Source organism: Rutilus rutilus (genome assembly GCF_951802725.1).
Source record: "Rutilus rutilus genome assembly, chromosome: 16".
NCBI lineage: Eukaryota > Metazoa > Chordata > Actinopteri > Cypriniformes > Leuciscidae > Rutilus > Rutilus rutilus.
Window position 1 is genome coordinate 22,520,077 of NC_140224.1, and position 21,519 is coordinate 22,541,595.

Here is a 21,519-nt window from a genome sequence, read left to right on the forward strand (position 1 = left end):
TGAGGAAAACATATTATAAATCATACCAAGTGATGTTTTATGAAAATGTAAAAATGCAGTTTGCTGAGATGGATAAGTTTAGGGGTGGGGGATAGAATACAGTTTGCACATATAAAAATCATGAAAACCAAACAGTTAGGAAATGGCCGTTTTCCCATGAGCAAAACGGTTTAATAAACAAACAAAATAATAAACATACATACATAAATACAAAATACATAGCTGTAGTAGTGTATACTAGCTGTGAGAATATAATTGCTATAAAATATTGCAAATAAAGATACTATTTTGTGACTTTTTTTTAACGACAGGCTTTAAAATTAGTTTAACACGGACATTCTCTGACAGTCTTTTATTTTGAAAAACAGGTGGGTGCGTATGCAAATCCTGAATGTTTTGTTTTTAACCCTGCAAATACAAAATAATATATGCCAAAATGTATAATTGTTTTGTTCCAGTCTAATCACAAATTTGACTGATGTGTTCTTCTGAACTAGAGGAATGAGGGGAATAAAAAAAATGAAATTTATATAATGGCAAGGATATACTTTAAGTCAAATATGTAAAAAATAAGGACATATATACTTTTTGTCAAAATATACACCACAGAAAGAACTATTTTATTAATTCTACAGTGATAAACCTGCAATTAAGGTTCGTGAAAGCAAAAAATAAATTAAATAAATAATTGTACACCAATATTTTACATTTAAATAATTTTTTAAATAAAATAATTATCTGCTTCCATGATTTAACATTTATCACCACATATAAACAATCAACAAACAAATAAATATAAACCAATCATACACATGTTTTTAATTCATGAATCAAGGATTCGATTCAGTTAAAGAGTCGACTCTCAGCAGCAGTGTTTACTGTGAGCAGATCAGCGGCTAGGCTTTTCCGTCTGATAAGGTGATCACTTGTTTTTGTTTCCGTAGACGTGCTACTTATCGCACCGTTTTGTTGACGGAACGAATATATCCTCGTTTTCTGCAATCAGATGATCGTATTTAAAAGACAAATAGACAGTATCTCTGTAGCTAACGAGCTGTTGTTGCAGATCAGCTGACCAGCTAAACTCAGATATTCAGAATATATATTCTGCAAACTAGAATATTTACAACTGACTACCAACACGATACAGAATGCATATTTATCACACTTTGATATTCGAGGTTCTAACAGCTGTTTTACTGGCATTGCGCTGCTACATGTCAGGTTGTGTTGTTAGCCTGCTCCTGTAGTGTTTTGTTAACACAGATCTGCTGCTCTGCACCGAGCTTGCAGATGATAATATGGATAATGCAGTGAGCCTGCTATAAGCATTTTAGATCGTATGTTAATGGACAAAAGAGCATTAGAATTGCATGTTGTTGTTTGTTGAGATTTTAATCATGCAGGTTATGTAAAAACATTTGTAAGTGGCTTGCATAGGTCTAAATGAAAACCTTCGTATGTAAGGTGTTTTTTTCCCTCTACCCACACGTACACTCTGCAAATAGATCTTCACAATATTAGACAATAAACGAATGTCAAATGTCAGCCTAATAACCCAAATCTCTATTATATGATTTGTATTATTCTACTACATGGGTAATGTACCTCTCACTGAGTGTTAAATGGGTATGTATAAAATGTGTCAATCCCATAATGTATGTGTCTGTATTTTTGCCGTCACTACAGTAAGCACAAACACCCACACACCAATTAGACACCTAGTCACCTGAGAGTGAAGTGAAGACTATCCTTAGCACCACATCTAGCTATTGCCTCCCACAGGACAGACCACTGTGACTCTGTGGCCCCTCTCCCTGGTCAACCTCAGAGGGCCTTGCAACAAGATGCTGTTTTTTTTTTATGCTGTGTATGTAAACACAAGGCGTGTTACAATCTTTCTTTGTTAACCTACACAGGGCTGAACGAACACACTGACACTGAAGAGTTCTACGTAGCATCCACCTGGACGGACTTTCTGGTTTTCGACCCTTTGCAGGTGGGTGGAAATTATCTGTCTTTTTGCGTTATTGTGGTATTAAGGATTATTTGAAAGCTGCCAAGAATGTTGCACACACTTACAGAATTCAATACAACTTTAGACAAAACACAAACTTGTTTTTAATGCATGTGTGCAGTTTAGATATTTCCTGACAACCGTTTAAACCGTGCAAAACATCATATTATTTTCATCGTCATATCTTTCTCCTTAGCTATTCTGCTTGTTTTAGATCAGGGCCTTTCAAACTGGGCTCCGTGGACCCCCAGGGGGCCACAAAGGATTTCTAGGGGGTCCATGGAAGGTTTAGAGAAAAAAGTAATAAATAAATAATAATAATAAAAAAAAATGTTTTAAATAAATAATTACATTAGAATAATATAAAAACATTTATCCAAATAATTAAACATAAATAAATTTAATTACATAAAAATTATAATTAGTAAATAAATTAGTAAATAAATAACCAAATATTTTTCAAATAATATATTAGACATATATATATATATATATATACACTCACACATATATTATATATACACAAACTTTTATATTAGATGCGATTAATGGCAATGAATCGAATTGACAGCCCTAAGATTTGACAGCCCTAAGGCTTTTCGTCAGATTTCACAGCTGCAGTGTGTTTAATTGGAGAGCTCAGGTGGAGAGAGATGCTGTTGGGCTCAGGGAGATACCAGTGTGTGCCGAGGCCCTGCTGGGCTGCTGAAACCACAGAGAATACTGAGCTCTGAGTCTGCATGCACTTTATCACTCTAATAAAAATAGTCCATTACTGCTATGCTCTTTTAGTTGGTTTTGTTTAAGGCTGTGTGTTTGGACTAGATATTCTCTGCTGTTATATTTGAGTTTTTCTGTATTTCTTTCTACATGTCCCTCCTCTTCCTCCTGGTCTCTACAGGATAGCGGATCAGGTCTTGAAACATGAGCTCTGTGGCAGTGTTGACTCAGGAGAGTTTTGCGGAGCACCGCAGTGGCTTGAAGGACTTTGAGAACACGGGTATGACGACTGTAGCAAAATTAGGGGTGAAACAATTTAAACTGTTAATAATCAATAATGAAAAAATACATTTCTTCTTCTTCTTCTTCGTCTTCTTCTTATTATTATTATTAATGTTAATGTTGAAAACAGTCGTGCTGCTAATTTTTTGTTTGGAAATGGTGATACCTTTTTTCAAGATTCTTTGATGAATAGAAAGTTCAATAAACAGCATTTATTTTCATTTATTAAATGTATTTATTACATTTGATAAAGCATTTAGTAAATAAAAATAATTTGTAACATTTTAAATGTCTTCACAGTCACTTTTAATGAACCCTTGATGAATAAAATTATTACTTTCTCTCTGTTTTTAAATCTTACCACAAATGTCAAAATTGATAATAATAATAATGATAAATGGTTCTTGAGCAGCAAATCAGCATATTAGAATGATTTCTGAAGGATCATGTGACACTGAAGACTGGAGTAATGATGCTGAACATTTATCCTTGTCATCACAGGAATACATTTAATACATTTTTAAATGTATTAAAATAGAAAACAATTATTTTACGTTGTAATAATATTTCACAGTATTACTGTTTTTACTGTATTTTTGTATCTGAGATTTCTTACAAAAACATTAATAAATTGTAATGTTTCCAAACTTTTTACAGGTACAGTAGGCTTGGTCTAGGGTTAGTTACATGTAATTATGCATTATTTACTGTTATTACTGCAGTAAGTACATGTAACGTAACAAGTACGCTGTAAAATAAAGTGTTGCCTTCTTTTCTTATTGTCTGTTATTAGGTAGAGTGCCAGAGGATGAAGCATATATACCCACCTATCTGGAGGCTTTTCCACCTTTGCCAGACAAGGGCAGTCCAGGTGAGAAGACGGGTGAGCCGGCAGGTGCCTGGAGCAAAATCCGACCCATCAAAGCCTCTGTCATCACTCAGGTAACTATTATTACTCCACAGATATTGTGAAAAAATGTTCTTCTTGTCAAGCCGCCATGTCTTTTTCCCCTTTCACACTCTTTGCACTTTCAGGTGTTCCATGTCCCTCTGGAGGAGAGGCGGTATAAAGACAACAGTCAGTTTGGTGAGGGTGAGGAGGCGAAAGTGTGCCTGGATATCATGCAGAAGACAGGGGCACATATCGAACTCTCGCTTGCCAAGGACCAAGGCCTCTCCATCATGGTCACTGGAAAATTGGACTCGGTCATGAAAGCGAGGAAGGAGATTGTGGCCCGACTGCAGACTCAGGTGCTTTTTTGATTCTTGCTCTTCTTATAGACCTTATGTGCCAGAGAAAAGAGCACGCAGCCATCTTTAGAATTTTGTCTTCGAACTTCTGTTTTTGCCGTAGCTCTGAATATTTCTATGGCATCGCTGTCAAAGTAGCCTGGAAATCCAGACCCAAATCCGAAAGATTAAGGGTCTGGCTTTGAGTAATGAAAATCGCCCAACTCGAGGGGCGGCACCAAGCATGCATTTGAAAATCTCACTGCATCCAATTGGATAACACTACGACCAATCACAACAATACACGGGGTATCCAGAGCCACATACACTTAGCTACTAATGACTTCGATGTTGCAGCGCTGTCGTCATCTGTTTAGCTCTGGCCTGCCTATATCAAATACACCGATGTGATTGGTGCAGCTCGGATACAAGGGCATATTTAATGAGCATCATTACTCTATAGAGAGCCTAAGTCCCTCCCCTTCCGGTTGACCACCATGGGACCTTATTTCGGAAAAATATTGTATGGTAGTCATTGGCGAGAGACAACAAATATTTTGATCTCGTTTGAATTGTGCCCTGAATTACACATATGATGTTTGTCAATTTAAAAGATACATTTTAAAGTCAAGAAAGTTGCAGTTTGATTTAAAACTGTTGAGGTATAAGACTGTGAAAATACGTAATTACAAAGACTACAAACCCAAAAGGCGCACATGTGACATCATACCTTTTCTCTCAATGAATGAAGCTAACTTTACTGAAGCTAACGTCTGTCATTTTTCTATAGTCTTACGTTATAATCGTAACGTTACGCCGTCATGCCTGAGTGTTTTGTACCAGACTGCACACAGACTGTTGGTGACGTACATGGTGACGAGAGATGTAGTTCATTGAGCGATTTTCACATAAAACTAAATGTAACTCTTCTGTTTTATGACAAACTGCGACTTTCTTGACTTTCATAATTATCTTTTAAATTGACAAAAATCATATGTGTAATTCAGGGTTCAAGTAATTCAAGTTGTCTCTCGCCACTGACTACCATACATATTTTTTCCGAAATAAGGTCCCATGAGCCGGAAGCGGAGGGGAGGGACTTAGGCTCTCTATGCCAGAGTAACCCGCTGAGCAAATTCAAATTGTGCTCTTGCGAGAACTCTGGATTTCCAGGGTACTGTCAAAGAGTAATTAGCTAGTAAATTGGATGAACTTATTGTAGAGTTAGCGAAAGGTATCATGAGCATTGTAATGTTTGCAGCGGATGTTATGATAAATGTCAGTAGACCCAATACTATATTCCTGCAAAACTAGAAGCAGTACTGCAGGGCTGCAGTTCTAGGATCGCATTTCTAGGACCCTAGTTTTTTGTGATGCCGCCACCTAACCAATTGTACTACTGTACCTGATTCAAACTTCAAGCAAACAGATGCAAAGGCTATATAACCATGGAAAATTATTTAAAAAAAAATCTATTATCTTTCCAGCTTATTTTTAACGTAAGAGCCGGTGTCGTGCCGAATTTTGACCCCTGCCGAATTATTACCCCCCTAGTATTGGTAGGTTTAGGATTAGTTGTGGGGGAGGGGTTAGGATTAGGGGTGGGGTTAGGATTAGGCAATCAGGTACTGACTTCAACGAGGGGGGTAATAATTTGGCAGGGGGTCGAAATTCGGCACAACACCGGCGTGACCATTTTAAACTTTGCGAGGCTTTTGATGTCTGTGCAAAAACAGTTCATTGTGCTGCTAGATGTTGTAAACTGGTATTTGTTTTCAAATTATTTAAATGTATAAACATACTAATAAACACACTAGTTTGTAGCGTGATTATATTAGCGTTTACTGCACTTTACTGTTAAGTGTGTCACACTTCAGACGTGAAGCGCCACTCTGCACTGCAGCTAATGAATTGAAGTCTCGCACACAGAAGATAGTCTTTCTTTCCAAGAAAACTGAATTTAAAACCAGAAAATAGGGGCTCATATATATTGAAACAAATTAGGTTAAATATTTCAAGAAGGTTACCAACAGGTATGATTTGGGTTAGGGTTTGGTTGCTTTGTTTAATTGCTGAGTATTTTCTCCTTAACTGCTATGAAAAAAGTTTGTGAAAAACTAAGGCTTTAGCATATCATTAACAGTGAACTAGCAGGGGAGTCTCGAGAGATGCCAGGTTATCCCGGTATATTTTTTGTTGTTATTAAAAATCGTGTAGATAGCAATAAAGCGGGTGTATGATGTATACAATATTATGATCAACTATATACCTTTCTCTACTGATGTTCTGAGTTGTTCAAAGCGTTTCTGATGAATGTTAGAAGGCAGCTGTTTGACTCTGAGATGACGAACAGGAACATGGTTTTTGTAACATTAGCAACACATTATTAGCTGTTTGATAACATAGTCAAGCAAAAGGCTAATCATTTTAATTACTGTTATGTGTCAGATGTTGTAAAAAGCGATACTATTGTGCAGCGTTTACCTCAGTAAGTTGGCCGAGTGAATCTTTGAGCTGGTGTGAGTGGAGGCGGGGCTAATTTGCATATTCATGAATCAGCATACTAAATGAACCAAGGGTGTAGAGTTACATTCAAGCTATTTTAAAGGGATACTCCACTTTTTTTGGAAATAGGCTCATTTTACAACTCCCCCAGAGTTAAACAGTTGAGTTTTACCGTTTTCGAATCCATTCAGCCGAACTCCGGGTCTGGCGGTACCACTTTTAGCATAGCTTAGCATAGATCATAGAATCGGACAAGACCATTAGTATCTCTCTCAAAAAAATGACCAAAGAGTTTCGATATTTTTCCTATATAAAACTTGACTCTTCTGTAGTTACATCGTGTTCTAAGACCGACGGAAAATGTAAAGTTGCGATTTTCTAGGCTGATATGGCTAGGAACTATACTCTCATTCCTGCGTAATAATCAAGAAACTTTGCTTCCAGTACTTCCAACATGACCGGGACTAAGTTTGTCTAACCTATTAGACCTATTTTCAGGCGCTGCGTCATATCATTACGCCTGCTGCACTCATGGTACAGCAGCACAGTTCCTTGATTATTACGTAGGAATGAGAGTAGTTCCTAGCCATATCAGCCTAGAAAATCGCAACTTTACATTTTCCGTCGGTCTTAGTACACGATGTAACTACAGAAGAGTCAAGTTTTATATAGGAAAAATATCTCAACTCTTTGGTCATTTTTTTTGAGAGAGATGCTAATGGTCTTGTCCGATTCAATGATCTATGCTAAGCTATGCTAAAAGTGGTACCGCCAGACCCGGAGATCGGCTGAATGGATTCAAAAACGGTAAAACTCAACTGTTTAACTCTGGGGGAGTTGTAAAATGAGCCTATTTCCAAAAAAAGTGGAGTATCCCTTTAAAGACCCACTCCGATGAAAATCATGTTTTTCTAGGTGTTAACATGTTCTTGTGGCATTTTTCTGATGTTAGAGGACATATCTTGAGAAAAATAAGTTCAAAGTTGTATTTCTGAGTATTTCTGCATTCAAATGGCTGTGAATCAGTAGCAGACGCTAAAATGCCAGCTAAAATAGACTGGAGTTGTGACGTAGTAACTCCACTGGGCGGTGCCACAAGCTCATACTCCCCTCCGCCCCCGCCCGCGCGGCTCAGGTTCTGAGGAGTAGAGAAGACGATGGCGGATCAACACTTATGTGCGGTAGCGGGTTGCAATGCTAACTGTACGTTCACACCGCCGCCGACTTGAGCGGCAAAGAAGCTCTGGCCGCCCTGTCAAGGACGCTTGTCAAAAAGTACGAGGAAGCTTGTTGACGCTTTGGCCGCTCTGACGTAGCAGCATTCTATGTTCGATCATGGGAGAAGAGAAGTGTCACACCATGAAAAGTAAACAAAATAAACAAGCAATACATTGACACTAGAAACCTTTTATAATGACAGCATTTGTATAACCGTTTTGGTCACATTATTATTTATTATTATTAATAGTGAGTGCGCGCGCGCGGCCGAGGCTCTCTCTCTCTCTCTCTCTCTGTTATCTCTCTGCGTTCTTATATGCCCTGTCAAGCGCGCCCTGTTAAACTGGCAGGACTTAAAAACACATGCAAATGATAAACTTTCACTCTGATGGTTAAACTGCAATTAATCCGATAATGATAGGAAACCCAGCAACGGCGATGATCAGCTTCTCCTCCGTTTTCTCGGAAGCTCAAATCGGCGGCGGTGTGAACGAGGGGGAGGGTCGTCTCCGTGCCAACGGCTCCGCCCACAACGCAGAGGCGAATTGCTAATGAGCTACTGCCGCTCTGCTGAAGCAAAGTCCCAGAAAACGGCACAGGTTTTGTGATTTTGGCTAAAAACGGCATAATCATCATTTAAAGACCACTGAGAATGTTTAAAAATAGCTCAAAATATGATCGGAGTGGGACTTTAAGGCATGAAGATTTTTTTTTTTTCACAGGCAAAAAACATTTAAATATGTTGTTTTGGTGATCAAAGATGAGTTTTAAGGGATACAATTATTGACTACTTGGGTACTTTAAATGTATCCAATTAAACAGCTAAATCATTTATCGAACATTTTTGATCAAACATTTTTTTTTTTTTAACTAGTGTCCTAGAAATCATTCATCAATCTGTAAGATCTTACCGTCATGCTGTGGAAATACAAAGCGGAAGACACAACAACGAGTGCAGCGCTGAAAGGGGGCGGGGCTACATAAGGTCTATTCAATTTATTTTGCTGTTTGGTTTTCATTTTTGGGTGAACTAACCCTTTAACGCTAAACTTCTCAGGCCTCAGCGACTGTGCTTATTCCGAAAGAACATCATCGATTTGTGATCGGGAAGAATGGGGAGAAGATGCAGGAGCTGGAGCTGAAAACAGCCACCAAGATCGCCATCCCTCGCTCTGACGATCCCAACGCCAACATCCGCATCACCGGCACCAAGGAGGGCATTGAGAAAGCTCGGCATGAAATCCAGCTCATCTCTGCAGAGCAGGTAACCATTAAAGGTAGATCAGATGAGGTTTTATATTTCATTCCATCAGCTTTATCATGTCCTCACTGTCTGCTTCAGGATAAGCGTGCCGTGGAACGTCTGTCTTTTGAGAAAGCTTTTCATCCATTCATCGCCGGTGCATATAATCGACTTGTTCACGAGCTGAGTCAAGAGACTGGAGCTCGTATTAGCATCCCGCCACCCAGCGTACCCAAAGATGAGATTGTAATTACCGGCGAGAAGGAAGCGGTCGCCATGGCGATTGCACGCATCCGGGCCACTTATGAAGAGAAGGTGATTTAATTACGCTACCGTTCAAAAGTTTGGGGTCAGTAGTTATAAATGCTGTCCTTTTGAACTTCTCTGTCCTTGTCCAATGCTGTCCTTTCTGTTCATCAAAGAATCCTTAAAAAGAAATCTAGCACTCTTTCCATAAAAATACTAAGCAGCACAACTATATTCAACATTAATATTAATATGAAATGTTTCTTGAGCAGCATTTCAGCATATTAGAATGATTTCTGAAGGATCATGTGACACTGAAGACTGGAATAATTCAGCTTTGCCATCACAGGAATAAAATACACTTTAAATGTATTCAAATAGAAGAGTTATTTTAAATTGTAATAATATAAATAAAAAAAGTACTGCTTTTACAAAGATTTTTAAGCACAAGAGGCTTATTTCAAAAACATTTTAAAGTCTTACCAACCCCAAATGGTATTGTATTTTAATTACATTATTTTGTGTACACGCATGCAAATATGCTACTGGTGACGTTTCCTGACCTCCTACTTAATATTTACAAGCAGAAACGAAAAACGACCACAATCTCAGTGGAGGTGAAGAAGTCACAACATAAGTACATAGTAGGCCCTAAAGGCAACACCCTGCAGGAGATCCTGGAGAACACGGGGGTGTCTGTGGAGATGCCTCCTCTGGACTCCGCATCGGAGACCATCATCCTCAGAGGGGAACCGGATAAGCTGGGTCCGGCTCTTACGCAGGTGTACGCCAAGGTCAGATGTATTAAATATAGTAGATTTGTGTAAATCCACAATTATTATATGGTCATATTTTTAATAGAATGCAAAGGCAGCTTTTCACATGGCACTTGTTTGTTCTGCAGGCTAAAAGTGTGATAGTGGTGGAGGTGATTGCTCCGGCCTGGCTCCATCGATTCATCATTGGCAAGAAAGGACAGAACATCGGTCGCATTACACAGCAGCTGCCTAAGGTATTAAAAAGCGAAATGAGAACTCAGTGTTATAAGATACTAGAATAGAATATGGCAAGTGAGAACTGAGAATAGAGTGCTGCGGGGATGACGTGTTTGTAGGCCAACCCGAAAGTTAGCATCACACTGGTTCCCAAACAAAAAATGGCACAAGGATTTTTTCATTGGCTTTTGGATTCTTGCAGAAAATAAAAGTTTTTAACTCTTACACATTTTGTTGATCAAGATCATATTCACAAAAAAGAACAACATTGATGCCTAAATACAATGAGCAGAAATAAAAAGCTGTTAGGTTACACCACAGTCACACCACAGTCACACAACAGCTTCTCACAAAATGTGATAAATAGTTTGCAAGAGCATGAGTTTAAACACAAAGAGACTGCAAAAGTGGAAAAGTGACTAGATTAGTTCAGCGTGATGACATATGATGTAACCGACAACCTCTGTAGTCCTATTTAGCCACATGTTAACAACTGCCTTTTTCAAGACACATAAAAGTGGGTATTACTGATGGATATTATTTCATAGAATAAACTATGAAAATATCTTGAACTTGTGTTAACTACAGACCTTATTTCATGCAATTAAGCAACAAAAAACAACAACAACAGCAACAATGTAGATTTTGGGACGTTGGAGCCGGAAGTGCAAAAATGCTAAGTTTTAGGACTCATTCCTTCAGCACTGTATTTCTTAATGTCTAAATCCTTGAATAATGATATAATAATAATATTAAGAATAATCCTAAACAATAGGCCCTACATTATGATTTTGTGACTGTTTGTCATCACTAGGTTCATATAGAGTTTACTGATGGAGAGGAACGTATCAGTCTGGAGGGACCGACGGAGGAAGTAGAACAAGCCCAGGCTCAGATACAGGAGATCATCAACGACCTGGTCAGAGAACACTTGAATATCTTATTATTATTTATTTTTTGTTGTTGTTAAAATGCAGAGAGCAATGTGACTAAAAACTATATTAAAAATGTCAGGGGACATTTTGGTTGCCAAATCATTTCACATATTCTATTATGTTTTTTTTCTTCAGTCTTAGATTGGATTTGTGGAATATAAACATACTGTTTAGGTAAAGTCCTCAAGTATTTTATTTTCCTTCATTTAGATGGCGAGAATGGACTATGCAGAGATTAACATTGACCAACGTTTCCATAGACATCTCATTGGCAAAAACGGAGCCAACAGTAAGTTTAGACCCTTTTTGAAATGTTTAATCTGAAACTGCTGTCATGTTTAATATTAAAAAGAAAATAGAGTTCAGGGCATAGCTAGAAAAAGTCATATTTGAATAGTCAAATTGTGGTCTTGCACATTATTTGATTACAAGCAGCGCACAATGTAAAAATTCAACAGTTGCAAATGTACTTCTCAAATATACAAATATCTAGTTCAGTCATGAAACTCTAGAGGACACAGGCTGATAGGTCCTTTACATGCAATCAATGAATTCATATCATTACCGCAAGGTGCAAGCTGATTTCCTCTGCTGATCCTGCAGCCAATGATATTGCTTTCTCAACATTCTAATAGTCTGGTTCAGTGTTTGTTGTAAGCTAATCCTGCAGTGCGCTGTTTTACTCTGAAACCCTCCACCTCCCCCAGCTCCACATTCCCAGGTCTGTTACATGATTTATGTGTCTACTTATGCAGCAGCAGCATATCTTACATGCTCACAGCGGTGTGTCTGTGTATCTACTGGCTGTAGCAGTAGCTGCAAAAATCATAAGCAGCAGCAATGTTGCAGATCTAGTCTACCAAGACCAAATACATTACCATTATCATATTCATTAACATGCAAAAACTCTTCCCAGAGTTGTCATGATTTAAATATAAATTTCCATGTGTCTTCATGACCCCAGAACCTGGGACAAATGATTGACTGTGTTACATACTTGATCTGACCTGTTACCTTTGAGCTATCCATAACACATTTGTTACAGTAAAGTTTTGATCAGATGAACAAATGAGTAGATGATTGATTTTTTTTGGTGCTTTTCCCTAGTAAATCGGATAAAGGAGCAGTATAAGGTATCGGTGAGAATTCCTCAGGACTCTGAGCGCTGTGGGTTGGTTCGTATTGAGGGCGATCCTCAGGGAGTACAACTCGCTCGCAAGGAACTGATGGACATGGCCCAGCGTATGGTGAGACGTACTATATGGTAGAACAAAGGCATTCTATATATGACATTATGAGCCCATCTGCATGGTTTAAGGTTTGTAATTTTCTAGCATTTTTGACACTGTAGGAAAATGAACGCACAAAAGACCTGATCATAGAGCAGAAGTTTCACCGTACCATCATTGGGCAGAAAGGAGAGAAGATCAGAGAAGTGCGGGACAAGTTCCCTGAGGTGCTCACAGATTCGTTTTGTAAAACACAGACAGCCATATTCTGCTACAAGTTTGATAGATGATTTCATACAGATGCCTTTGGGTTGATTTCTGCAGGTCATTATCATCTTTCCAGACCAGCAACAAAAAAGTGACATTGTGCAGCTCCGAGGGCCTAAAAACGAGGTGGAGAAATGTGCAAAGTTTCTGCAGAAACTCATCGCTGAGCTGGTACAAGTGTTATTTCCTCTTGCTTCATTCCTGCTCCAAAAAAAACATTTGCTTTGGGACTAATACAAGTTCACAAATACAGCAGCTATTATGTGCTCAGGCAGCTGTGGAATTATTATTATATCTGCCTACAGATGGCAAATTAGTTTGTTTTTCCTGCAATGCTACTGTAGTCTGTTTTGAAGGTATATTGATTGTTGTTTACAGTATTTTCTCATGTGTGTTTATCATGTCATTAGGTTGAGAGCAGCTTCTCAATTTCTGTACCCATCCACAAGCAGTTCCACAAAAACATCATTGGCAAAGGAGGTGCCAACATTAAAAAGGTGAATAAACGGTTATTTTATTTCGATTTGTAAAGATCACTTTTTATTAATTATTAATTTTTCAATTGGGGATAGTTCACCCAAACTGAATATTATGTCATTTAATCATACTCATGTTGTTCCAAAATGGTCAGATTTTCTTTCTTCTGTGGGAAAAATATTTTTAGTAGAACATTATGAAGAATCTTTCAGGACTTTCCATACAACGACAGTTCACAGCAATGTTATTTTAGTATTATTTATTATAATAATTTATATGTACTAAGTATAATATTATATAATAATATATATATATATATAATATATATATATATTACATTTTTAGTATTATTTGTTATAATATTTATTGATATTTATATCAATACATTTAAAAAAAAGTCTAATTAATTAATGATTTCTTATATAGCTTTAATAAATTTTTCTATTTTAATTTTATTACTTGTTTTCCTTATATGTAAGTTTACTAACTTATTTATTTCAGTTTCTAATGTTCTAATTTTAGAATTTTAAGTCTAAAATCTATAGTCTATATAATATTTTTTTTTTTAAATCATCTTTATTTGAATTACTGAAAACTATTTTAATAGTTTTAGTTTTACTTACAATAACAACACAGGTTCATAGTAAGAGAAATATAAAAAAGCACAGTGAAAGTTCTTTGGGAAATACAACATTCAGAGTGTGAATTAGTCATTACAATTTTCGTTTTTTCTTGTGTGAACTTGATATTTAAACATTGTACTAATGTTTTTTAATGAGTGAGATTATGTTGCTGTGTAAATCTATATAGATACGTGAGGAGACCAACACCAAGATTGATCTCCCAACGGAAAACAGCAACTCTGAGGTGATTGTGATCACAGGCAAGAAGAGCAGCTGTGAAGCCGCACGAGATCGAATCCTTGCCATCCAAAATGAGCTGGTGAGAGAAACACGAAGCTAGAGAATGTGTTAGAGGTGTAATTCCCAGTACTCTTAGTTTTTCATCTCTCTCACATTCTCGCTTAATCTTTCAATTGTCCCAGGCCAACCTGAAGGAAGCTGAAGTTTCCATCCCAGCCAAGCTGCATAACTCTCTGATTGGATCCAAGGGCAGTCTGGTGCGCTCCGTAATGGAAGAGTGTGGGGGTGTTCATATCCACTTCCCTGCAGAGGGCTCAGGGTTGGACAAGGTCACTATCCGAGGTCCTGCAGAGGAGGTGGAAAGAGCCAGGAGACAATTGTTGCAACTGGCGGAAGAGAGGGTGAGTAATGGGATGAAGATGTACAACAGTAAAGCAAAAAAAGACAGCATTGCAGGAAACGCTGTTATATTTCCAGTCATTCAATCCATGAGACATTTGTCTTTTGTCCCACCAGCAAGTCAACAACTTCTCAGTGGAGCTTCAAGCCAAGCCAGAATACCACAAGTTCCTGATAGGCAGAGGAGGAGCTAACATCCGACGCGTACGGGATCGAACCGGAGCGCGGATCATCTTCCCATCACCAGATGAGCAAGAACAGGAGCACATTACCATCATGGGTAAAGAGGAGGCTGTGTGGCTCGCCCAGAGAGAGCTGGAGACCCTCATCAAAAATCTGGTATGACAGAAGAGAAAGATGTGCATTTGAAATTGTCTTTATATGCACTTCCTTTAGTTCATCTGTGCTTTCTCTCAGGATGATGTGATAGAGGACAGTATGGTCGTGGAACCCCGGCATCACCGTCACTTCGTCTGTCGAAGAGGGCAGGTGTTGAGAGAGTTGGCGGAGGAGTATGGAGGCGTAGCCGTCAGCTTCCCTCGCACGGGCACTCACAGTGACAGCGTCACTCTCAAAGGACCCAGAGAGTGTGTGGATGCTGCTAAGAAACGCATTCAGGAGATCGTTCGAGATCTGGTGTGTTTCTAATCCAATTTTGGACTGTTTAAATTGGACTGCGTGAATGGATTCGTATTGTGATTAATACTGGAATTGTTTTCTGCATGTATTGTCATTGACTTGTCTGCCAAGAACAGTTTATACACTATTGTTTAAAAGTTTGAGGTGAGTAAGATTTGTTCAAAATATTCCAGCCTTGGTGAGCATAAGAGACTTCTTTAAAAAGAAAGAAAGAATCTTACTGACCACAAACTTTTGAGTGGTAGTGTATGTAGCCTGCTTCTGAAGGAAATCTCAGGGAAGAAACACGAACACATTTCACTCACTGACTGTCATCTTCTGCTGGTGTGTCGTCAGGAGTCACAGGTGAGTGTGGAGGTGTTGATTCCTCAGCGGTACCACCGAGCCATCATGGGGCCCAAAGGCTGCCGAATACAACAAATTACACGGGAACATGAAGTCCAGATCAAATTTCCAGACAGAGATGAGTCTGCAGGTCTCTTCCTTACTCTCTCAAATTAGTTCAGATACTTTGTCATTCTATTTATTCATGACGACAGTGTTTATGAGCTGTCATTTTTTTTGTTTTATTTCTGGCTTGCAGCTCAGGAACCTGCACCTCAGGAGAATGGAGATACGGACCTCATCCCTCGGAAATGCGATATCATCGCTGTGACGGGTCGGGCCGAAAAGTGCGAGTTGGCACGTGCCGCTTTACTGGTAAGGAATTCTGGAATTTCAGCTCTCCCTTTTGTCCTTTTGTGGATTTGGTTTTGATCCTCTTTATCCTGCCTTTTCCTTCCTCTTCTTTTTACACTCAAGGCTTTAGTTCCTGTGACGATTGATGTTGAAGTTTCCTATGACCTTCATCGATACATCATAGGACAGAAAGGAATTGGAATAAGGAAAATGATGGAGGAGTATGAGGTAGAGACAAATTGAATGGTACTTTATGTACACTACTGTTCAAAAGGTCGGCTTGGTGGTGTGATACTTTTGAAAGAAGTCTTTTATGCTTGCCAAGCCTGCATTAATTTCATATATATAACTTTATATATTCTTATAATATAATAATACAGTTTAAAATGTAATTTATTCCTGTCAATTTCAGTAGCCATTACTCCAGTCTTCAGTGTCTTATGATCCTTCAGAAATCATTCTAATATGATGATTTTAGAGATGCACCGGTCGACCAGCCATAAATCGGAGCTGGTGCATCTCTAAAATCATATTTTATTTGTTTTATTTAGGCCGATCTCTATTTGATCTATATACCTTCAATTTATATGCCTATCTCTATTTACTTGCTCACAAACTGCATTGCAATCATTTCCTAAAATGTGGAAATATAACAAAGTCTATAAACAGGACGTTAACACAGTATAAACCAACCAACCATTACAGAATGCACTGAACAAAATGTAAAAGGGGATAGTTCAGCCTAAAATGGAAGTCCTGTCATCAGTTACAACACCCTCATTTCATTCCAGACATGTATGACTTTATTTTCTTCTGTGGAGCTCAAACGGAGATGTTTAGAATAATGTCCGAGCTGCACTTTTCCATACAGACACAGTTAACCGCAGGCTATCAAACAGGCTATCTTTTATTTAATTTTTTTAACAAAGAAAGTCAAACTTGTACTGTGCTGTATAGGTGAACATTTGGGTTCCACAGCCTGAGCAACAGTCAGATGTCATAAAGATCACAGGACAGGTGGACAGTGTGGAGCGGGCCAAACAGGGGCTGCTGGAGAGAGTCCAGGAGCTGAAGGCGGAGCAGGAAGATCGGGTACAACATCTGACATATGATGACAACTTAGTTTCCATATACAACATGAGACTTACTTCATGAAGTATAGAGTATATATTCATTTATTGTTTAATAAATCTGTTTGTAGGCCTTACGGAGCTACAAGGTGACGCTCTCTGTAGAACCCAAATTTCACCCCAAAATTATTGGCCGCAAAGGAGCCGTCATCTCTCAAATACGCAAAGACTATGATGTCAATGTGCAGTTCCCTGACAAAAGTGACGAGCAACAGGTATGTGTGAGTCAAGAATGCGTCTCAAATGCCTCAAATGCTCTAAATGCAGATTTTCGAGAGGACATTTCCTCATTCTTTAACCCAGACTGGTTCTTCCCTTGTTGTTTTAGAATTCCTCATCTTTTTCTCGTAACTCATACCTTTCATACCTGTCATCCTATTTCTGTCTCTTTCTGTCAGTCGTTCTTCACGTGTCTTTGTCTCTCTTCTAGGATGTAATTGTGATCTCGGGTTATGAGAGGAATGCTAATGAGGCCAGGGGAGCTATAGAGCAGCTGGTGACAGCGCTGCAGGACATGGTGAGTGAGGACACCCGGCTGGACCGGCGGGTCCACGCACGCATCATCGGAGCCCGGGGCAAGGCCATTCGGAAACTCATGGAGGAGTTCAAAGTAAGAACAGTTTGTGTATTCGCCAATAGAAACAACTAAGCTGGAGTAGGTAGTCATAATATTAAAAACTATTATAATCATAATAATAATAATAATAATAATACAAAAATTATTATTGTGATTATTAAACTAATAATACCATCACCAATAAAACATAATAATATTATTATTATTATTATTATTATTTAAACATATCAATGATAATAATATTATTATTTTAATATTATTAATAATAATTATAATGTATAATAATAAATAATAATTCTAAAAAATAAATAGTATTTATTAGATATAATATAATATAATATTATTATTAGTATTACTACTGCTACTACTACTACTGCCAATACTATTGCTGTTATTATTAAAAACAATAACCATCACAATAATAATAGTAATTATTATTATTATTATGTAGTTAAAACATTTGTTTATTTAATAACTGTTTATTTACCAGTGACTGAACTATAACACCTAAACTTTGGTCATAATATTTAGCATAATAATAATAATAATCATAATAATAATCATAATAATAATAATAATATTTATTAGAATAATAATAACAACAGTAATAATATTTAGCAAAATAATTGTTATTATGATTGTTGTTATTATTATTAGTATTCTTGTTTTATTAATAATAATTATAATGTATAATAATAAATAATAATTCTAAAAAATAAATAGTATTTATTAGATATAATATAATATAATATTATTATTAGTATTACTACTGCTACTACTACTACTACTGCCAATACTATTGCTGTTATTATTAAAAACAATAACCATCACAATAATAATAGTAATTATTATTATTATTATTATGTAGTTAAAACATTTGTTTATTTAATAACTGTTTATTTACCAGTGACTGAACTATAACACCTAAACTTTGGTCATAATATTTAGCATAATAATAATAATAATAATCATAATAATAATAATAATAATAATAATATTTATTAGAATAATAATAACAACAGTAATAATATTTAGCTAAATAATTGTTATTATGATTGTTGTTATTATTATTAGTATTCTTGTTTTAACTATTATTTAATAATTAATTAATTATTAAATAAGACCTTAATAAGAATAATATAATTATAGAAAAATAAAATAATTTTATTAAAATGTATAAATATCTAATAATAAATAAATAAATATTGGGTAACACTTTATTTTACAGTGTCATTGTTACATATGTTACATGTAGTTACTATAGTAATAACTATAAATTAAATTATGCATAATTACATGCAACTCACCCTGAACCAAACCCTAATCCTAATACTAACCCTATAGTAAGTGCATGTAGTTGCTTAATATTACTCAGTGCTTAAATGTCTAATTACACTGTAACAACGACACCTTAAAATAAAGTGTAACCAAATATTGAAAATAAATAATTCAGCCAAATAATTGATATATATTTGCTTCTTTATTCCAGGTTGATATTCGGTTTCCTCAGCCAGGTTCTGAGGACCCGAACAAGGTTACTGTCACAGGACTGCCAGAGAATGTTGATAATGCCATTGACCATCTGCTTAACCTGGAAGAAGAATATGTGAGTTGGCAATCCACTGCAAATGCTTCTTTCTAGACAGATGGATTCCATCTCTTTTGTCTTCCCTTCCCTTTACATTCACACTCACTCATCTTTCCTCCTAGATGTTGAGTGTCACAGAGACAGAGACTATGGCAGCTTATATGAAGCCTCCTTCAAAGACAATGGGGACAGGAGGAAATGACGAGGATAACAAAGCCCTGGCTAAAGGCTTCGTTGTGCGGGACGCCCCCTGGAATGCACAAGGGAACAAGGTCATTTCTAAAAGAATAACTTCACCACTGTGTATTACAAAGCTTAACTGCCCTCATAATCATTCCCTTTTCTTCCATGCGACATCCAGGCACCAGACATGAGCAGTGCTGAAGAGTTCCCTACATTTGGATCTGGAATAGCACCGAAACAGGCATCTGCATGGGGACCCAAAAAATGATAAACAAATGGATTTTTTGTGACTGCAGATCTCACATCTCTGACACTTAAGAACAAGAACATTCCATATTATTTGCTCTTGTCTTTCTCCTGGTGCGTTTAGTGACTTTACTGGACTTACTTCTGTCCTCTTCCTTCTTTGCCTGAATAGTTCCTTTAGCATTGGTGGATAGATCTTCAACACTCTTCAACTGCCCACAGGGGGTCACACGTCTGAAACGGAACCTAAAGTAGCAGTTAGCTTCATTATCCACCTATTGTTTAGAGTCTGACAACAAATGGCTAGGCATTGGAGAACGAGGCAGATGTTATTTGTTTTTTTGTTTTATATCTTTGACTTTATTGCAAGAGAACCCCTAGTTCACTGTGTATGAGTTCCTTTTTAAAGTCCTTGATGGTTTTTACTGGTTTTTATCTGTGTGTGTGTGTGTGTGTGTGTGTGTGTGTGTGTGTGTGTGTGTGTGTGTGAGAGAGAGAGAGAGAATGCATCTGAATGCACTTGTTCTGCTGAGTTTTCACTCTATGATATAAGAGAGATGAAGGCTCTTTTTTTATATTTTTTCTGTATTTATTAGTGTATTTATATGTTTGTTATTTATCAATTCGTTCAGTGGCTGAATATTCAAACTGATGGGTGTGGATGGTTTTGAAGCTTAAAAAAGTTTTAGGAATTATTTTGCACTATGCTTGGTTTTGCTTCAGGAAATTATTTGTGTGTGTGTGTGCGTACTAGTCATAGCTTATTTTCACAAGATTTGTGTGTGTGATTTCCTTTTGAATTCTTTGAATTTTGTCATTCAATTTGCTGTGTATATATAAAGTATTTTTCATTTCACTTTTGCTTTTAACTCCTCATAAGTGTAGAAAATGAAAAGATGTGTGTGATTTCATTTTTTAAATCCCCTGTTGGTTGACAGATTATGAAAAAGTAAAAAACTATTAACAAAAATTTGACAACAACACTCTTTTAGTTTGCTGGTTCTCCGTTTGCATATATTTACCTAAAGGTGATATGTGTAATTTTTTTAATGTTAAAATAATTTCACCTCACCATTCATGACTCTGTGGCGCTATCAAATCATTTCAAAACATTGCTCTGTTTGTTTGAGCATCACATCCAGCATGAGACAGCAAAGCTGGCTCAACCAATGGCATGAGTTTGGGGGCGGGACTTTCTGTTTGGTTGACAGAGGGGGAAGTAGTTCATGAAATCTATTTGTCGTCAAATTTTTGTTTTTTTTGTTTTTTGTTTTGCAATTCCATTTGGTGGCGCTAATGGCGCAGAGTAGACAATTCACATACAAAAATGTATGTCTTTTGATGATTGACTTTAATGAGGGTCATTCCATTCTCTGGTCATTCCCTGTTCTGCTCCTTGAGTCTTGTGAGTCCTTGTTTGTGGTGTGAATGTATATGGTTGCGTGAAGAACCATCTACAACCAGCCGAAGATAGAAACACTATCGGCCTTAAGAGTTATTGCCATAGGATATTTTTACCTAGATTTGATTACATTGATATGCAACACTGCAATAACATGTTGGTGGCAGAACTTTCCTTCTCCAAATAAAATAAAAAAATAAAGTGGAAATGCATTTTTGCTGTTCTTTATATTTCAAAACCTCAAAATTTCACCAAAGTCTTAAGATGTCGGTCTGAGAGCGAGAATATGACATCATTTGTTTTTGACTAAAGAAAAACACAATATAGATATATCAGTTCAAACATTAAAATCTCAGTAATTCTTCAAACAGATAATTAAATCTCACAATACCTTACGTCACATTTTACCCCCAAAATAAAACAGAATTAAATAAATGATATATATAATTT

At 37.0% G+C, this 21,519-nt stretch overlaps 1 protein-coding gene across 2 annotated transcripts; it reads left to right on the forward strand.

Moving 5' to 3' along the window:
- The first annotated feature begins 840 nt into the window (after nucleotides 1-840).
- On the forward strand, nucleotides 841-21,281 carry hdlbpb (high density lipoprotein binding protein b). Of its 2 annotated transcripts, XM_084434712.1 has the most exons (28): nucleotides 841-918; nucleotides 1,920-1,999; nucleotides 2,919-3,017; nucleotides 3,813-3,961; nucleotides 4,055-4,270; nucleotides 9,030-9,236; nucleotides 9,315-9,530; nucleotides 10,049-10,255; nucleotides 10,366-10,473; nucleotides 11,271-11,375; nucleotides 11,602-11,680; nucleotides 12,499-12,638; nucleotides 12,743-12,847; nucleotides 12,945-13,058; nucleotides 13,298-13,384; nucleotides 14,175-14,306; nucleotides 14,410-14,628; nucleotides 14,744-14,965; nucleotides 15,044-15,262; nucleotides 15,602-15,740; nucleotides 15,849-15,964; nucleotides 16,067-16,171; nucleotides 16,901-17,035; nucleotides 17,145-17,288; nucleotides 17,504-17,683; nucleotides 19,140-19,256; nucleotides 19,361-19,510; nucleotides 19,600-21,281. In XM_084434712.1, the coding sequence occupies exons 3-28, from the start codon at nucleotides 2,942-2,944 to the stop codon at nucleotides 19,687-19,689; spliced, it is 3,777 nt and encodes a 1,258-aa protein (XP_084290838.1). In that variant the 5' UTR covers nucleotides 841-918; nucleotides 1,920-1,999; nucleotides 2,919-2,941; the 3' UTR covers nucleotides 19,690-21,281. The 2 variants fall into 2 exon arrangements, with proteins under 2 accessions (XP_084290838.1, XP_084290839.1); XM_084434713.1 differs by lacking the exon at nucleotides 841-918 and having other exon boundaries at nucleotides 1,868-1,999.
- Nucleotides 21,282-21,519: the final 238 nt, after the last annotated feature.